The following is a 15,793-nucleotide window of genomic DNA, read 5'->3' as shown; positions in this document are numbered from 1 at the left end:
GATCCTAATAAACTAATAAACTAATAAACTAACTAATACCTGTCTTGATGACATGTTGCCAGTTGCTGCGGTCAGTTGCAGCTGCTTCCCATGAGTCTGGGTTGATGTTCGCAGACTTCATGTCCCTCTTACATACGTCCTTGTAACACAGTGTCAGGTGGCCAACTTGTCTGGAGCCTGAGGTGAGTTCACCATACAGAACATCCTTTGGGAGGCATCCATCCTCCATATGACGAATGTGGCCAAGCCATTGCAGGCATCTCTGGGACAGGATCGCAAACATGCTGAGAGTGTTTGCCTGCTTGAGGACATCCTTATTGGGAACTATGTCATGCCACAATATGCCCAAGATTCGGCGCATGCAATGCAGGTGGAAGGTGTTGAGGCATTGCTCCTGACGTGCATAAGCTGTTCACGTTTTGCTACCATAGAGCAGAGTGCCCAATGTGCAGGCATTGTGCACTGCAATCTTCGTGTTTGTGGTCAACTTGTCATTATCCCACACTCTTTTGGACAGTCATGATATGGCAGATGCTGCTTTGCCCATGCGCTTGTTGATCTCGGCATCAAGGGTCAGGCTGTTGGTGATCATGGAGCCAAGATACGTGAAGTCCTCGACCACTTCCAGAGTGTAATCCCCAATGCAGATGTTGGGTGTATCGCTGACATCCTGTCCCATCATGTTCATCTTCTTTAGACTAATGGTGAGGCCAAATTCTTTGCAGGTATGAGCCAGGCAGTTGATGAGCCTCTGAAGTCCTTCCTGTGTGTGGGAAGCCAGGGCAGCATTGTCAGTGAAGAGCATCTCTGAGTGTAAGCTGGTGGACCTTCATCTTGGCTTGCAAGCGGGAAAGGTTGAATAGCTTGCCATCTGATCATGTGTGGAGAAACACCCTGTCTTCTGATGAGCTGAAGGCATATGATAGCAGCAGCGAAAAGAAGATGCCGAAGAGAGTGGGAGCAAGGACACAGCCTTGCTTCACTCCACTGCTGATGGGGAAGGGAGTGGATGATGACCCATTGAACTGCACTGTACCCTTCATGTGCTTGTGAAATGACAATATCACATTCAGCAGTTTTTGTGGGCATCCGATCTTCTCAAGGAGCTTGAAAAGACCCTTTCTGCTTATGAGGTCTAATGCCTTAGTCAGATCTATGAAGGCAATGTGCAGGGGCTGCTTTTGTTCCCGGCACTTCTCCTGCAGCTGTCTCAGAATGAAAATCATGTCAATGGTGGATTGCTGTGCTCTGAAGCTGCACTGCGACTCAGGCTAGACTCAGTCAGCAAGTTGCTGCAGTCTCTTCAGGGCTACCCAGGCAAATGCCTTCCCTGCGATGCTCAGCAGTGATATCCTGCAATAGTTGTTGCAATCACTGTGGCCCCCTTTGTTCTTGTAACACCTGTCATGGGGCACTGATCCTTCTTCCCAGCACTGACAGAGGAGCTCCTGAAGGTGTGGTAGAAGAGTGGACTTGGCGTACTGTAGCACTTCTGCTAGAATGCCATCGCTTCCTGGAGCCTTGCCATGTGCGAGGGAGTCAATGGCTTTGCTGAGGTCTTCATCTGTTGGTGGTATATCAAGCTCCTCCATGACTGGTAGGCTGGGAATGCTGTTGAGTGCCAACTCTGTGACTACATTCTCTCTTGAGTACAGGTCTTGATAGCATTCTGCCCATTGTTCCATCTGTTCATTGTGGTTTGTGATGGTCTCACCCATGAATGACTTCAGGAGAGCTGTTTTCCTTGCACTCAGTCTGAAAGCTTTCTTCATTCCTTCGTACACTCCACGCATATTCCCGCTGTCGGCAGCCTGTTGGATGCTGGAACATAAGTTCAGCCAGTACTGGTTGGCACAATGTCTTGCGGTCCTCTGAGCATTGCTTCTTGCTGTTCTCAGGGCAACAAGGTTCTTAGTTTGTCAGGACTTCACGCTTCACATTGATGACAGATTTAATCTCTGAGAGACTCTCATCAAACCAGTCTGGGTTCTGTTGTTCACTCTTGCCAAATATAGACAGGGCTGTGCTGTGGATGGCATCCCATAGAAGGTTCCATCTTTCTTTGTCAGTCCTAGTTGCTGGTTGGTCCTCTAGGGCTTTTTCAACGGCGTCAGCAAACTGAGTGCAGAGTTCAGGGTCAGAGACCATAACAGTGTTGATGCATGGAGGGCCAAAATGCTTGGAGTGGTGGAATTTCTTTGGCAGAAAGCGTACCTTACCTTACTGCACACCAGTGTGTGTGGTCTGTATCACAGTCTGCACTGTGGTAGCTGTGTGTGGTGAGTATGCTCATCAGCTGGGCTCTCCTGATGATGATCAAGTCCAACTGGTGCCATTGATGGGACTTTGAATGCATCCAGGACACTCGGTGGTGTGGCTTTACATTGAAGAACATATTGGTGATACAGAGCTTGTGATAGGAACAGAATTCCAGCAGCCTTTGACCACTCTCATTCATCTTGTCAATGCCAAAGTGTCCAAGGCAGTCGGGCCATGAGTCATAGTCTCCACCCACTCTGGCGTTGAAGTCTCCAAGCAGGAACAAGTGCTCAGAGTCTGGTACCTTGCCTATGGCAGCATCCAGTTCTTCATAAAACTTATCTTTGGCCTCCGGAGCAGAGCAGAGAGTTGGGGCATAGATGCTGAAGATGATCATGAAGCCCATGGAAGTGGAGAGTCGCAAGTTGAGGATGCGTTCAGTGCCATCTGATGGTGGTTCAACAGAGGACAGCAGGCTGTTCTTGACAGCAAATCCCACACCGTGCAGTCATACTTCATCTTCAGATCTACCCTGTCAGAAGAAGGAGTAGTCCTTCTCATGCAATGTACCACTTTCTGCTAGCCTGATCTCTTGAAGAGCAGCTATGTCCACATTCAGTCTTTGAGAGTTCGGTGTCAATGACATCCGTTGTCCTTGAGTCGTCGATTTGGCACAAGTCATCAGACAGGCCAGGACGCATGGTCCTGATGTTTCAGCTCATGAGTCGCAGGGCTGGCAGTTCCATCTTTCTTCTTATTGTTTTGCATGGTGCAGTGATGCAGTCTGCTTGTTGAGAAGGTTCTCTAAGCTCCAAGCACCCACTGAAGCAGGCAGACTGAGGTGGGTTGGCACCTTACTGGCCGGGGGCTGCCCAGCTTTAAGGCGGGCATTAGCTGACCAGTGAGACTGCGATGATCCTTCCCACTGACAGAGGCAACCTGTAGCACCCTGCTCTATGCCAATCGGGCTGGACTTATAACTCATAGACTGCTGCCTCCCATGTTGTTTTTGCTGCTTACAGCAACACTGAAGTGACCTCTCCGGGGCACAGAACTGGGCAAGGTGTATGGAGATTCAGGGCTGCCCAGACACCAGAATCCCCCTCTCTGTCTCACCAGTGTGGTTCAAAGGAAAGCAAAGCAGTACATTTGGCACCAGGTTGGCCCCAGGAGCTGCTGGAAGGAAGTCAAGATTGACAATCCTACCGCCTTAGGGCCTCCACTCCAGATTTTTCCATGAGGTTTACTCCTGAAGTCTTTTCCATGGCTGGATATGGCTGCAAGGCAGCAGAGGTTTGAGATCAGAGTTTCCTTCTCCTAGATAGACTGCCTTCCCAGACTGACAAGCTCTACCTACCCAAAGCGACTGGTTTTAAGGCACCAGAGATCCGCCTTCACCCCTTTTCCTATCAGTATAAGCCAGACCCTCCAGGATTTCGCAATGTTGCGATTTGCAACTTCAACACAAATTCAACCAATCCCCACGAATTCAGGGCGGTGTTGCAATTATATCCAATCAACGCAACTTTCCCACAAATTTGACCAATCGTTGGCTTCGTCTTGAGGTGACGTCGACAAACTACCTTCCGCCTTACTTCCGTGTATACGTTCAAGAGAAGCAGCCTGTGCGAGTCAGTGTTTATATCGGCTTAAATTCTGTTACTGAAAGTGTGTTATGTTTACAGTGAAGAACTGTGTGCACTTTATTTTTTTTACTTAATACAAGAAATTAATGGATGCCAACATTTTTGCCAAAATGGTATTTTATTTTCCATTGTTTAGGCAGCTTCAGCATCATACTGTGAGATTCTGTTCAAATTGTTTTTTTTATTCTATGAAGCCTGAGACATTTATTTTATGAGTTTATAATTATTGTTTAATTTAGTCTTCAGGAGAGACTGCCTGCACACAGTACTAGTATTAATCTTTTTTTTCTTACATGAAAGCTGAGGCATTTATATTATATTTTAAGGTAACTTCATGTTGTGCTGTGAGGTTCTATGCACTTTAACTTTTGAACCAACAGGTGCATTTGGATAAGTAAAGCCTATTTAACAGGTGCATTTGGATAAGTAAAGCCTATAGTAATCTTTTATATTGGTAAAGATGTTTATAGGACCATTTCTCAGAGTCTTTGTTTTTTAATCAATAGTTTTTCAGTAATAACTTAATATTAAACATATCACTCAATTTTAATCACAAAAAGAGAAAATCGCAACAATTTCTCACAACTTTCACTTCCTCCCACAATGTAATCGCAACAAAAACCTAAAAAACACCGCACATTTCACTTCCTCCCGCAATGTAATTGCAACAAAAACCTAAAAAACACCGCAACTTTCATCGCAATTTTTTGGAAAAACCCCGCAACATCAGACATTTTAGCCCACAACAATCACAAAAAAGGCCTGCGAAATCCTGGGGGGACTGATAAGCAGGTCTGCTGGGCTTAAAGGCCAAGCCACATGAGCAGGCTAGGAGTTAGACTTGGTTGTCAGAGACTATTTGAGGTACGCCATATGGGCGCACTTTATAGGCAGTGGGAGCTTATCCCCACTGCCACCCCCAGCTATGACAACCTTGGACCTTTTTAGTGTATCATGTGATTAGAACATTATCAGCATTTCTCATTGCTTTCACACAGAATTCAGACATTTGCACACAATTGTCTTCCACAGATCATATCATGCACTGAGGTCTTGAAGAACAAAACTGATTGCTGATTGTTTTCCTTATGAACTCTCTTACTCTCACATGCATTTATTACCATGCACACTGTGTAAATGAAAATCCACCCAACAGTCAAAACAGGAAAGTACATACACTAGATCATAAAGTAACCTGGAGTTGGAATGCAATTTGAACTGATAAAATGTGTATCTTGACATGTGGCTACTGAGTTTATTCTCACGGTGTATTGCAAAATATAAGAAATGTTGTATAATATATGAGTTCAGTGGTGCAACTAATCACCTAACAGTTGTCACACAAATGTATATTAGTGAACAGACGAACCTGAATTCCACATACCAGAGTTCAGTGTACAGTTCGGGTAGATGGAATGCCGTGGTCAGGTAGATAGGTGAGTTTGGATGGTCAGTGAGTTTATACACCTTATTCTCCTTCTTTGGTCAGAAAAGTTTATAGCGGAGCAGAGCCCCATACTTAAGAGAATATGGTAAAGCATCGACCTGATTTTTGATGGCTTTCACTATATGATGTCTGTACAGTTTTGGTCAGAAGTTTGCATACAGTGGCATGAATGTCATCTTGGATATGAATGTCATAGCAATATTTGGGCTTTAAGTAATATCTTTGAACTGTTCTTTTTTTGTGGCAGAATGTACAGCATGCATCTTTAATTAAAAAAAACAGTAGAATTTGGTGCACAAGTTTTAATTTTCTTTGGGTTTTCTGAAATCAACACAGGGTCAAAATTATACATATAGAGTCAAAAATATTCATACAACACACCTAATATTTGGGTAAACTGTCTCTTCACAAGATCATGAACAAGTTTCTGGCAGAATTCCGGTTGGATATTTCATGACTCTTCATGGTAGAATTGGCAGAGTTCAATTAAATTAGTTTTTTTTTTCTTGGCATAGACTCAACTTATAAGCACGGTTCATATATTTTCAATAGGGTTGAAGTCAGGACTTGTTTTAAGCTTAATGTAAGCCTTCTTTATCCTCCACAAATAGCTCTGATGCATGTTTGGGGTTCATTGTCCTGTTCTAACTCCCAAGTCATGTTCAAGTTTCTGATGGTTTATGCTGAAGAATTCTGAGGTAGTCCTCCTTCATTATTCCATCCACTTTGTGCAATGAGCCAGTTCCACTGGCAGCAAAACAGCCCCAGAGCATGATAATCCTACCACCAGCTGGTATAGTGTCCCTCTGTACATGGTGGCCATTGTGGCCAAACAACTCAATCTTTGTCTCATCTGACCATACAGCTTTCCTCCAGAAGGCTTTTTCTTTGTCTGTGTGGTCAGCTTCAAACTTTAGTTAAGCTTGAAGATGTCAATTTTGGAGCAGGGGGTTATTTCTTGGATAGCAGCCTCTTAGTCCATGGGGATCTGATCTGTAGACAGTGATCCATCAGTTTCCAGTTCGTGGCAGGGCTGTGCCATGGTGGTTCCCAGGTTGTTCCTAACCATCCAAACTAATTTCCTTTCAGCTGAGGGTGGCAGTTTGAGTTTTCATGAAGCAAAGTGGCTTGGCAAAGTGACTACACCACAATAACTTGCATACAATTGTTTGAACTGATCTTGGAATTTGCAGTTGTTTAGAAATGGCTCTAAGAGACATTCCGGAGTTGTGTATATCTGCGTTCCTCTTTCTCAGATCTGCACTGAGCTCCTTGGACTTTCCCATTTTACTCTGTGCTGGTCAATCCAATGAGTGCTGTAAACAAACCATTTTATATCAAGTCAAGTTTATTTGTATAGCGCAAGCATCACCAAATGGCGGACCTCGGTCCAGATCCGGACCCAGTGATGGTTCTGTCCGGACCCATGACCAATGGTAAATTCACGAGATTAAGTAATTTTCATGGAGCATTATTTTGGATGGTCGTGGCTATTGACAGCGGGCGCTGCTACTCCAGTTAATACGACAACAGCTTCACTCAGTTGTGCCAATAAAATCGTTAGTTTACCCAGCGCACCACAGCAGAGCAACAAGCAGAGAGTAAGAGAGTTAAGTTAAGAGACAACCGACTGAGACAACATGGCTTGCTCCAAAAGGCGGCGGAAAGTAGACAAGGAAAATCGTTGTTTTGAAGATGAATGGACAGAGAAATATATGTTCATTCTTCCGGCAAGCAGTTCAAAACCAGTGTGCCTCATATGCTCCGAAAACATGGCATTAATTTAAAGCGGCAACATGAAGCGCCACTACGAAACAAAGCACAGCTCTTTTGAGCAAAGTTATCCCTTGAAGTCCGAGCTGAGGGCACGCAAAATAACCCAACTGCAAGCACAGTATGACAGGTCTACCCGACTCATCACACATACATTTACAGCCCAGCAACGTGCAAACGAATGTTCCTTAAAAGTAGCGTGGATTTTGGGGCAACATAAAAAAAAAACATTTAGTGATGGGACAGTTGTGAAGGAGTGCTTAAACGCCGTTGCTGAGACATTGATCTGCTCACTGATCTACAAGGAAATGCTGCATTAAGAGAGCATTTTGAGACAGCTGACCCTGCTACTTTCTGGTTACAGACTGTTTCTGAGAGTGTGTTCCCTGGTCTAACCAAAGGAACACTGCACACCTTGACTATGTTTGGATCGACTTACTGTACAGCTGTGAGTCAGCTTTTTCCACTATGAACATTCAGTGCATTTACATGCACATAGAGAGAATCGAATTTCTGCCGTTGCTCGACTGAAATCGAAGTTCAAAATGCCATGTATACACCTTAATTCGGCTGAAATTGAACCGAACTTGATTTCTCGGAATCGAGCTACACGACCTAGATTATGCAATTTCTGCCGAGCTACTTAGTGCATGTAAACCCTATCGAGCCAGTAGTCGAGCTACTTACTGCCCCTTCCGGAATTGACGAGTGACGAGACCACAAGCGGGAAACACAACAGCCTCGGTCGGCATGACAACAGTAGTAGCGAGCAGCAGAAGAGGTCAGGAGGAACAAACGAAGAAGAGAAAATGGCGAGCAGAAACGTGCACTTCTGGAGCAATGAGGAGACAGAGTTCATGCTCATTCAGCTTAAGGAGTTGAATATATCAAAATTAATGGACGGGAGAAAAACGTGCAATGGAGAACACGGAACTGATAACTTTGTTTACACTCTTGAATAGCTCTTCTTCATGATGACAACCGGAAGTGTACCAACACGATGGGGCGTGTAGCGCCACCTGTGGCTCGGGTGCACAGTGCACCTCACACAATAGCCCGATTTCATTGTGTGCATGTACGATTGGATTTCTCTGGCACCCTGCTGGGACCTTCAGCTCGATTACCGACAGCAGCTCGATTTGGATGTGCATGTAAACGTAGTCACTGTCAAAACCAAGTACCGTTCTAGGCTCAACAATGAACACCTACATATCTGCATGAGAATGGCACTAACTCCATTCCAACCAAGATTTAAATTACTGGCAGGTCAGCCACATGCCCGTTTTTCTCATTAAGAAGAGTAAAAGAAGAATTAAAAGAGAAAAGTTCAAAGAAAAATGTTCTGTTTGCATTTCCCCCAAAAAAAGCCACTTGTTTTCTGAAAATGTGGACTTTTTTTTCTTGAAAAGTCGGCCCTCATTTTTTTAGGCTGGGACCTCCTTATTTTAAGAACAAAGAAGAGAAAATGTGAAGTCAATGCTCTGTTTGCACTTTTTAGTTAATGTTTTCTGAGTTGACTTTTTTACTTGAAGTGTAGGCCTTCAATTATTCAGGTTGGGACCGCTTTAATTTAAGAGAAAAAGGAGTTATTCCACTCTGTTTGTACTTTTTTATTTATTTTATTCTGAGGTTTCTGTTTTCTTTAATCTGAAATAAAGGCCTTGAATTTATTTTCCTGGGACTATTTTTATTTATGGTAAAAGAGATAGTTGTGCACTCAGTTCATTTCCTGCATTGGAAATTAACAATAAATATTGTTGAAACCGGGTGGCACGGTGGTGTAGTGGTTAGCGCTGTCACCTCACAGCAAGAAGGTCCTGGGTTCGAGCCCCGGGGCCGGCGAGGGCCTTTCTGTGCGGAGTTTGCATGTTCTCCCCGTGTCCGCGTGGGTTTCCTCCGGGTGCTCCGGTTTCCCCCACAGTCCAAAGACATGCAGGTTAGGTTAACTGGTGACTCTAAATTGAGCGTAGGTGTGAATGTGAGTGTGAATGGTTGTCTGTGTCTATGTGTCAGCCCTGTGATGACCTGGCGACTTGTCCAGGGTGTACCCCGCCTTTCGCCCGTAGTCAGCTGGGATAGGCTCCAGCTTGCCTGCGACCCTGTAGAAGGATAAAGCGGCTAGAGATAATGAGATGAGATGAGATTGTTGAAACCATATGAAAATGTGGACATAGGGGAAGGCTATAAGACACAAGCTGGACTTCGGTTCGGACCTTCTACTTGGACAAAATGTAATAACTGGACCTCAGTGACTTTTAATTGAATACCCCTGGTATAGCGCTTTTAACAATAAATATTGTCGCAAAGCAGCTTTACAGAATTTGTAAAGCTTCCCTGTGCTTTTATATGAAGGCACAGAGAAGCTACCAGCTGTAGTCAATCATGATCACTAACAGGAAGTTAAGAGACCTCGGCCTTGGCAAGATAAGAGACATTTTGGAAGTTTCAGCACCCCTGAATTAATAATCTAAGTGAGTGTATGTAAATTTTTGACCCTGTATGTATAATTTTGACCCTGTGTTGATTTCAGAAAACCCAAAGAAAATTAAAACTTTTGCACCAATTTCTAGTGGGTTTTTTTTTTATTAAAGCTGTATGCTGTACATTCTGCCACAGAAAAAGAACAGTTCAAAGAAATTACTGAAAGCTCAAATATTGCCATGACATTCATATCCAAGATGACATCCATGCCACTGTATTTAAACTTCTGACCACAACTGTACAGACATCATACAGTGAAAGCCATCAAAAATCAGGTCGATGCTTTGCTTTACCATATTCTCTTGCATTTAATGTTTTGATTATTATTAGAATGTTTTGTATTATTCTTGGACACATGAAGGACAATTTAATAATGGAATCATTTTATCTTCAGCTGAGGAACTGAGCAAGAAACATCTAAAACAGAAGGAATCTCTTATAGTAAAGGTAATATTACTACTACTACTAATAATAATAATAATAATAACTCAACATACTTGCCAACTTTTTCAAAATTCTCACGGGGGAGAAAAGTGCGTGAATGGCATTTTCAATTGGATGAGGGTCTGATGCGCGGTTGAAACGATAACAGTGGATCCCAATTAATTGCAAACCATTTGAAATTTATACAATTAAAGAGTTTTTGAATTGTTGATATCGTTCTATCAATTACTATAGGTTTTGGGATTCATGTATCAGGCATGAGAGAGCTCAGAGTGAAAAATCTGAAATAATACTTTTGTCTTGAATTTTAATATAATAACAATGAAAGGGAAGTCTTAAATCAGATTTTTAGCTGAAAAATCTCCTGCCTGAATATTGTATACATACAGAGACCCACAGAAAATAACACAAGTGATGCTTTAGAACAGGAGTGGGCAATTATTTTTTCCATGGGGCCACATGAGAAACAGAAAATGTTGTGGAGGGCCGGACCAAAAGGCTGAACTAAATTCTGCATAACATTAATTGTATTTCTTTATATAAAGCAGTAAATAACATTGTTTTTACAAGCTGCTAAGACTGGTAAGAGTATGGAAAAAACGAGGTTGCCTTACAATGTAATTTATTCAATCGAATTTCCCAAAACAATGGTTAACAAAATATGAACGTTTGTACCATTTTTTTTCAGTCACATTCAGCCCAAAACACAATAAAGACATCACAATATTGTCTTTCTACTCCAAATATCAAGCAAGATACATCATATTATAATAATGATGCTGTGTCGATTCGGTGTAGGAATCAGATCTACAGATCGGCTCGGGCTCCGGCGCCTGCTGGTGACATCACACTATGTGATTGGCTGGACTGTTTGAAGGATGACGTACAAGTTTGTGGTTGGTCTGGATAAATTACGGAAGCAGTTATCGCGGGATTAGGTTTCGTGGGATTTCATGTCATGTTCATGTCACGCGCATTGTGTTTTTGTTGAACACAACTTCAAAATAAAAGCAATGCACATTCAGTCCATGCATGAGGTAAAATTAGAAAATACATTTATTTTGTAATTTCTAATTAACCTTACGCAGGCCGGTCAGAATGAACCAAAGGGCCGGATGCGGCCCGCGGGCCGTAAAATGCCCAGGTCTGCTTTAGAAGAATGTTTATAATTTCTTAAAATAGTCACAGTGAATGAAAGTATTATTGGATTGCATCAAATGTGTTTTCCTTCTGTAAGCTCATGTAAAAATACAGAGAACTATAATATCATATATAAATTAAATTTTAATAAGATTTAACCAAAATAGTAACAACTCAATTAAATAAATACTGCACTGTCTTAGTACTACTAAAATGCATCTCTCTCACTAAACACTTTCCAACAGAATGTTTAAAAAGCACTAGAAATACTATCAAAATCCTCTCGGAATGCATCAAAGGAATTTGCTCATTTACAAACTTTGACTGAAAGTTTTCAAACAAAATTTAAAAATGGCTCTATAAATACTACCATACTATCAAAATCGTCTCGTCTCGTCTCGTCTCGTCTTCTTCCGCTTATCCAGGACCGGGTCGCGGAGGCAGCAGTCTAAGCATGGAAGCCCAAACTTCCCTTTCCCCAGACACCTCGGCCAGCTCCTCGGGAAGAACACCGAGGCGTTCCCAGGCCAGCCGAGAGACATAGTCCCTCCAGCGTGTCCTGGGTCTTCCCCGGGGCCTCCTCCCGGGGGGACATGCCTGGAACACCTCCCCAGGGAGGCGTCCAGGAGGCATCCGAAAAAGATGCCCGAGCCACCTCAGCTGGTTCCTCTCGATGTGGAGGAGCAGCGGCTCTACTCCGAGCTCCTCCCGAGTGACTGTGCTTCTCACCCTATCTCTAAGGGAGCGCCCAGCCACCCTGCGAAGGAAACTCATTTCAGCCGCTTGTATCCGCGATCTTGTTCTTTCTGTCATTACCCAAAGCTCATGACCATAGGTGAGAGTCGGAACGTAGATCGACCGGTAAATTGAGAGCTTCGCCTTTTGGCTCAGCTCCTTCTTCACCACGACGGACCGGTAAAGCGACCGCATCACTGCGGAGGCTGCACCGATCCGCCTGTCGATCTCACGCTCCATCCTTCCCTCACTCGTGAACAAGATCCCGAGATACTTAAACTCCTCCACTTGAGGCAGGACTTCTCCACCAACCTGGAGAGGGCAAGCCACCCTTTTCCGGTCGAGAACCATGGCCTCGGACTTGGAGGTGCTGATTCTCATCCCAGCCGCTTCACACTCGACTGCAAACCGCCCCAGTGCATGCTGAAGGTCCTGGTTTGAAGAAGCCAACAGGACAACATCATCCGCAAAAAGCAGAGATGAAATCCTGTGGTTCCCAAACAGGATTCCTTCCGGCCCCTGGCTGCGCCTAGAAATTCTGTCCATAAAAATTATGAACAGAACCGGTGACAAAGGGCAGCCCTGACGGAGTCCAACATGCACTGGGAACAGGTCTGACTTACTGCCGGCAATGCGAACCAGACTCCTGCTCCGTTCGTACAGGGACCGGACAGCCCTTAGCAAAGAGCCCCGAACCCCATACTCCCGAAGCACCCCCCACAGAATACCACGGGGGACACGGTCGAATGCCTTCTCCAGATCCACAAAGCACATGTGGACTGGTTGGGCAAACTCCCATGAACCCTCGAGCACCCTATGAAGGGTATAGAGCTGGTCCAGTGTTCCGCGACCAGGACGAAAACCGCATTGTTCCTCCTGGATCCGAGGTTCGACTATCGGTCGAATTCTCCTCTCCAGTACCCTGGAGTAAACTTTCCCTGGGAGGCTGAGAAGTGTGATTCCCCTATAATTGGAGCACACTCTCCGGTCCCCTTTCTTAAAAAGAGGGACCACCACCCCAGTCTGCCACTCCAGAGGCACTGTCCCCGACCGCCACGCGATGTTGCAGAGGCGTGTCAACCAAGACAGCCCCACAACATCCAGAGACTTGAGATACTCAGGGCGGATCTCATCCACCCCCGGTGCCTTGCCACCGAGGAGCTTGCAAACCACCTCAGTGACTTCGGCTTGGGTAATGGACGAGTCCACCTCTGAGTCATCAGCCTCAGTCTCCTCAGTGGAAGACATGACGGTGGGATTGAGGAGATCCTCAAAGTATTCCTTCCACCGCCCGACAATGTCCCCAGTCGAGGTCAACAGCTCCCCACCCGCACTGTAAACAGTGTTGGCAGAGTACTGCTTCCCCCTCCTGAGGTGCCGGACGGTTTGCCAGAATTTCTTCGAGGCCGACCGATAGTCCTTCTCCATGGCCTCCCCGAACTCCTCCCAGTTCCGAGTTTTTGCCTCCGCAACTGCCCGAGCTGCAGCACGCCTGGCCTGCCGATACCCGTCGGCTGCCTCAGGAGTCCCGGAGGTCAACATGGCCCGATAGGACTCCTTCTTCAGCTTGACGGCATCCCTTACTTCCGGTGTCCACCACCGGGTTCGGGGATTGCCGCCACGACAGGCACCGGAGACCTTGCGGCCACAGCTCCGAACAGCTGCGTCCACAATGGAGGTAGAGAACATGGTCCACTCAGACTCAATGTCCCCCGCCTCCCTCGGAAGCTGGGAAAAGCTCTCCCGGAGGTGGGAGTTAAAGACCTCCCCAACAGAGTGCTCGGCCAGACGTTCCCAGCAGACCCTCACCATACGTTTGGGCCTGCCAGGTCTGTCCAGCTTCCTCCTCCGCCAGCGGATCCAACTCACCACCAGGTGGTGATCAGTTGACAACTCAGCCCCTCTCTTCACCCGAGTGTCCAAGACATAGGGTCGGAGATCAGATGACACGACTACAAAGTCGATCATCGACCTCCGACCTAAGGTGTCCTGGTGCCACGTGCACTTATGGACACCCCTATGCTCGAACATGGTGTTCGTTATGGACAAACTGTGACTAGCACAGAAGTCCAATAACAAAACACCACTCGGGTTCAGATCGGGGAGGCCGTTCCTCCCAACCACGCCCCTCCAGGTGTCACTGTCATCGCCCACGTGAGCATTGAAGTCCCCCAGTAGCACAATGGAGTCCCCAGTCTGAGCACCCCTCAGTACCTCTCCCAGGGACTCCAAGAAGGCCGGATACTCTATACTGCTATTTGGCCCGTAGGCACAAACAACAGCAAGAGCCCTCTCCCCAATCCGAAGGCGCAGAGAGGCGACCCTCTCGTTCACTGGGGTAAACTCCAACACATGGCGGCTGAGCTGGGGAGCTATAAGGAAGCCCACACCAGCCCGCCGCCGCTCACCATGGGCGACTCCAGAGAAGTGGAAAGTCCAGCCCCTCTCGAGGAGCTGGGTTCCAGAGCCCAAGCTGTGCGTGGAGGTGAGCCCGACTATCTCTAGCCGGTACCTCTCAACCTCCCGCACAAGCTCAGGCTCCTTCCCCCCCAGCGAAGTGACATTCCATGTCCCAACAGCCAGCCGCTGTGTCCGGGGGTCAGGTCGTCGAGGCCCCTGCCTTCGACTGCCACCCAATCCACACTGCACCAAACCCCTACTGCTACCTCTGTGGGTGGTGAACCCACAGGAGGTCGGGCCCACGTCGCCTCTTCGGGCTGAGCCCGGCCGGGCCCCATGGGCAAAGGCCCGACCACCAAGCGCTCGCATACGAGCCCCAACCCCGGGCCTGGCTCCAGGGTGGGGCCCCGGCTGCGTCCTACCGGGCGACGTCACGGTCCTGGATTTTTTCTCCATAGGGGTTTTTTGGTGAACTGCTCTTGGTCTGGCCTGTCACCTAGGACCTGTCTGCCTTGGGAAACCCTAACAGGGGCATAATGCCCCCGACAACATAGCTCCTAGGATCATTCAAGCACACAAACCCCTCCACCACAATAAGGTGGCAGTTCTAGGAGGGGTACTATCAAAATATACTCCACAAAGAAATTCACTCGAATGCAAAATTTTAGTACTACCAAAATACACTCACTAGTAATCTTTCACTTAGAACCTCAAAACTCGATCAAAATCAATCACTTTCCAGATAATTCACTTGTAAACTTTCACTTAAAACTTTCAAACGTAAATTCAAAATAGCACTAATACACTACCACGCTATTCAAATGCACTCACCAACAAATTCTGTGTCATGCAAAATGTCACTAAACACTTTAGAAGTTGTACAGTTTGTTTCTGAAATGGTACGGAAGACGAGTTTAATTTCACACTCAAATGTCCATTATATTCTGATTTAAGGTATCTTTACCTTAAAATGTGTAAGTGGCTGGTCAAAAATTTGCTTATCCATGGAAATTCATTCTCCCATGCAACCTGGTATTTGCATTCATATTTTTGTCGTATGGTATTGGGTTTAGTGGCCATGATGAATGACTGCTTGTAAAAAATGTCGGACAGCCCGGGTGAATCCTACATTACAGAAGTGACTGTCGTTCTGTTCATTGATTGGTTAAAAATCAGTTGATGTCAGCAGTGTTTCTCATACGATTCTGATTGGACATAATCGGGAGTATTTTTAACTTGGTGGTAGGGATTTTCCCAAACCGGGAGATTATCCAGTTTTTAGCAAATATGATCGGGAGGCGGGAGGCGGAGGCTAAAATCGGGAGCCTCCCGCCGAAATCGGGAGGGTTGGCAAGTATGACTCAAACACCCACAAACACATACTATGATTAGTCTGATACTAACATTGCTAACAGGCTAATATGCTTAGCGATATAAAACGGTGACAAACAAATTTTGGGATTTATAA

General features: G+C 45.7%; 1 protein-coding gene across 6 annotated transcripts in view; it reads left to right on the top strand.

Moving 5' to 3' along the window:
* The window catches only part of LOC132871395 (rho guanine nucleotide exchange factor 28-like), a 97,016-nt gene that overhangs the window by 74,093 nt on the left and 7,130 nt on the right, over window positions 1-15,793 (top strand). For all 6 annotated transcript variants that reach the window (XM_060905515.1, XM_060905518.1, XM_060905520.1 and 3 more), the window contains one exon: window positions 10,001-10,053. In XM_060905515.1, the coding sequence (XP_060761498.1) occupies window positions 10,001-10,053 (53 nt within the window). The remainder of the gene's footprint in view (window positions 1-10,000; window positions 10,054-15,793) is intronic.

Source organism: Neoarius graeffei, chromosome 23 (genome assembly GCF_027579695.1).
Source record: "Neoarius graeffei isolate fNeoGra1 chromosome 23, fNeoGra1.pri, whole genome shotgun sequence".
In the NCBI taxonomy this organism is placed as follows: Eukaryota; Metazoa; Chordata; class Actinopteri; order Siluriformes; family Ariidae; genus Neoarius; species Neoarius graeffei.
This window is presented reverse-complemented; position numbering and strand designations above follow the sequence as displayed.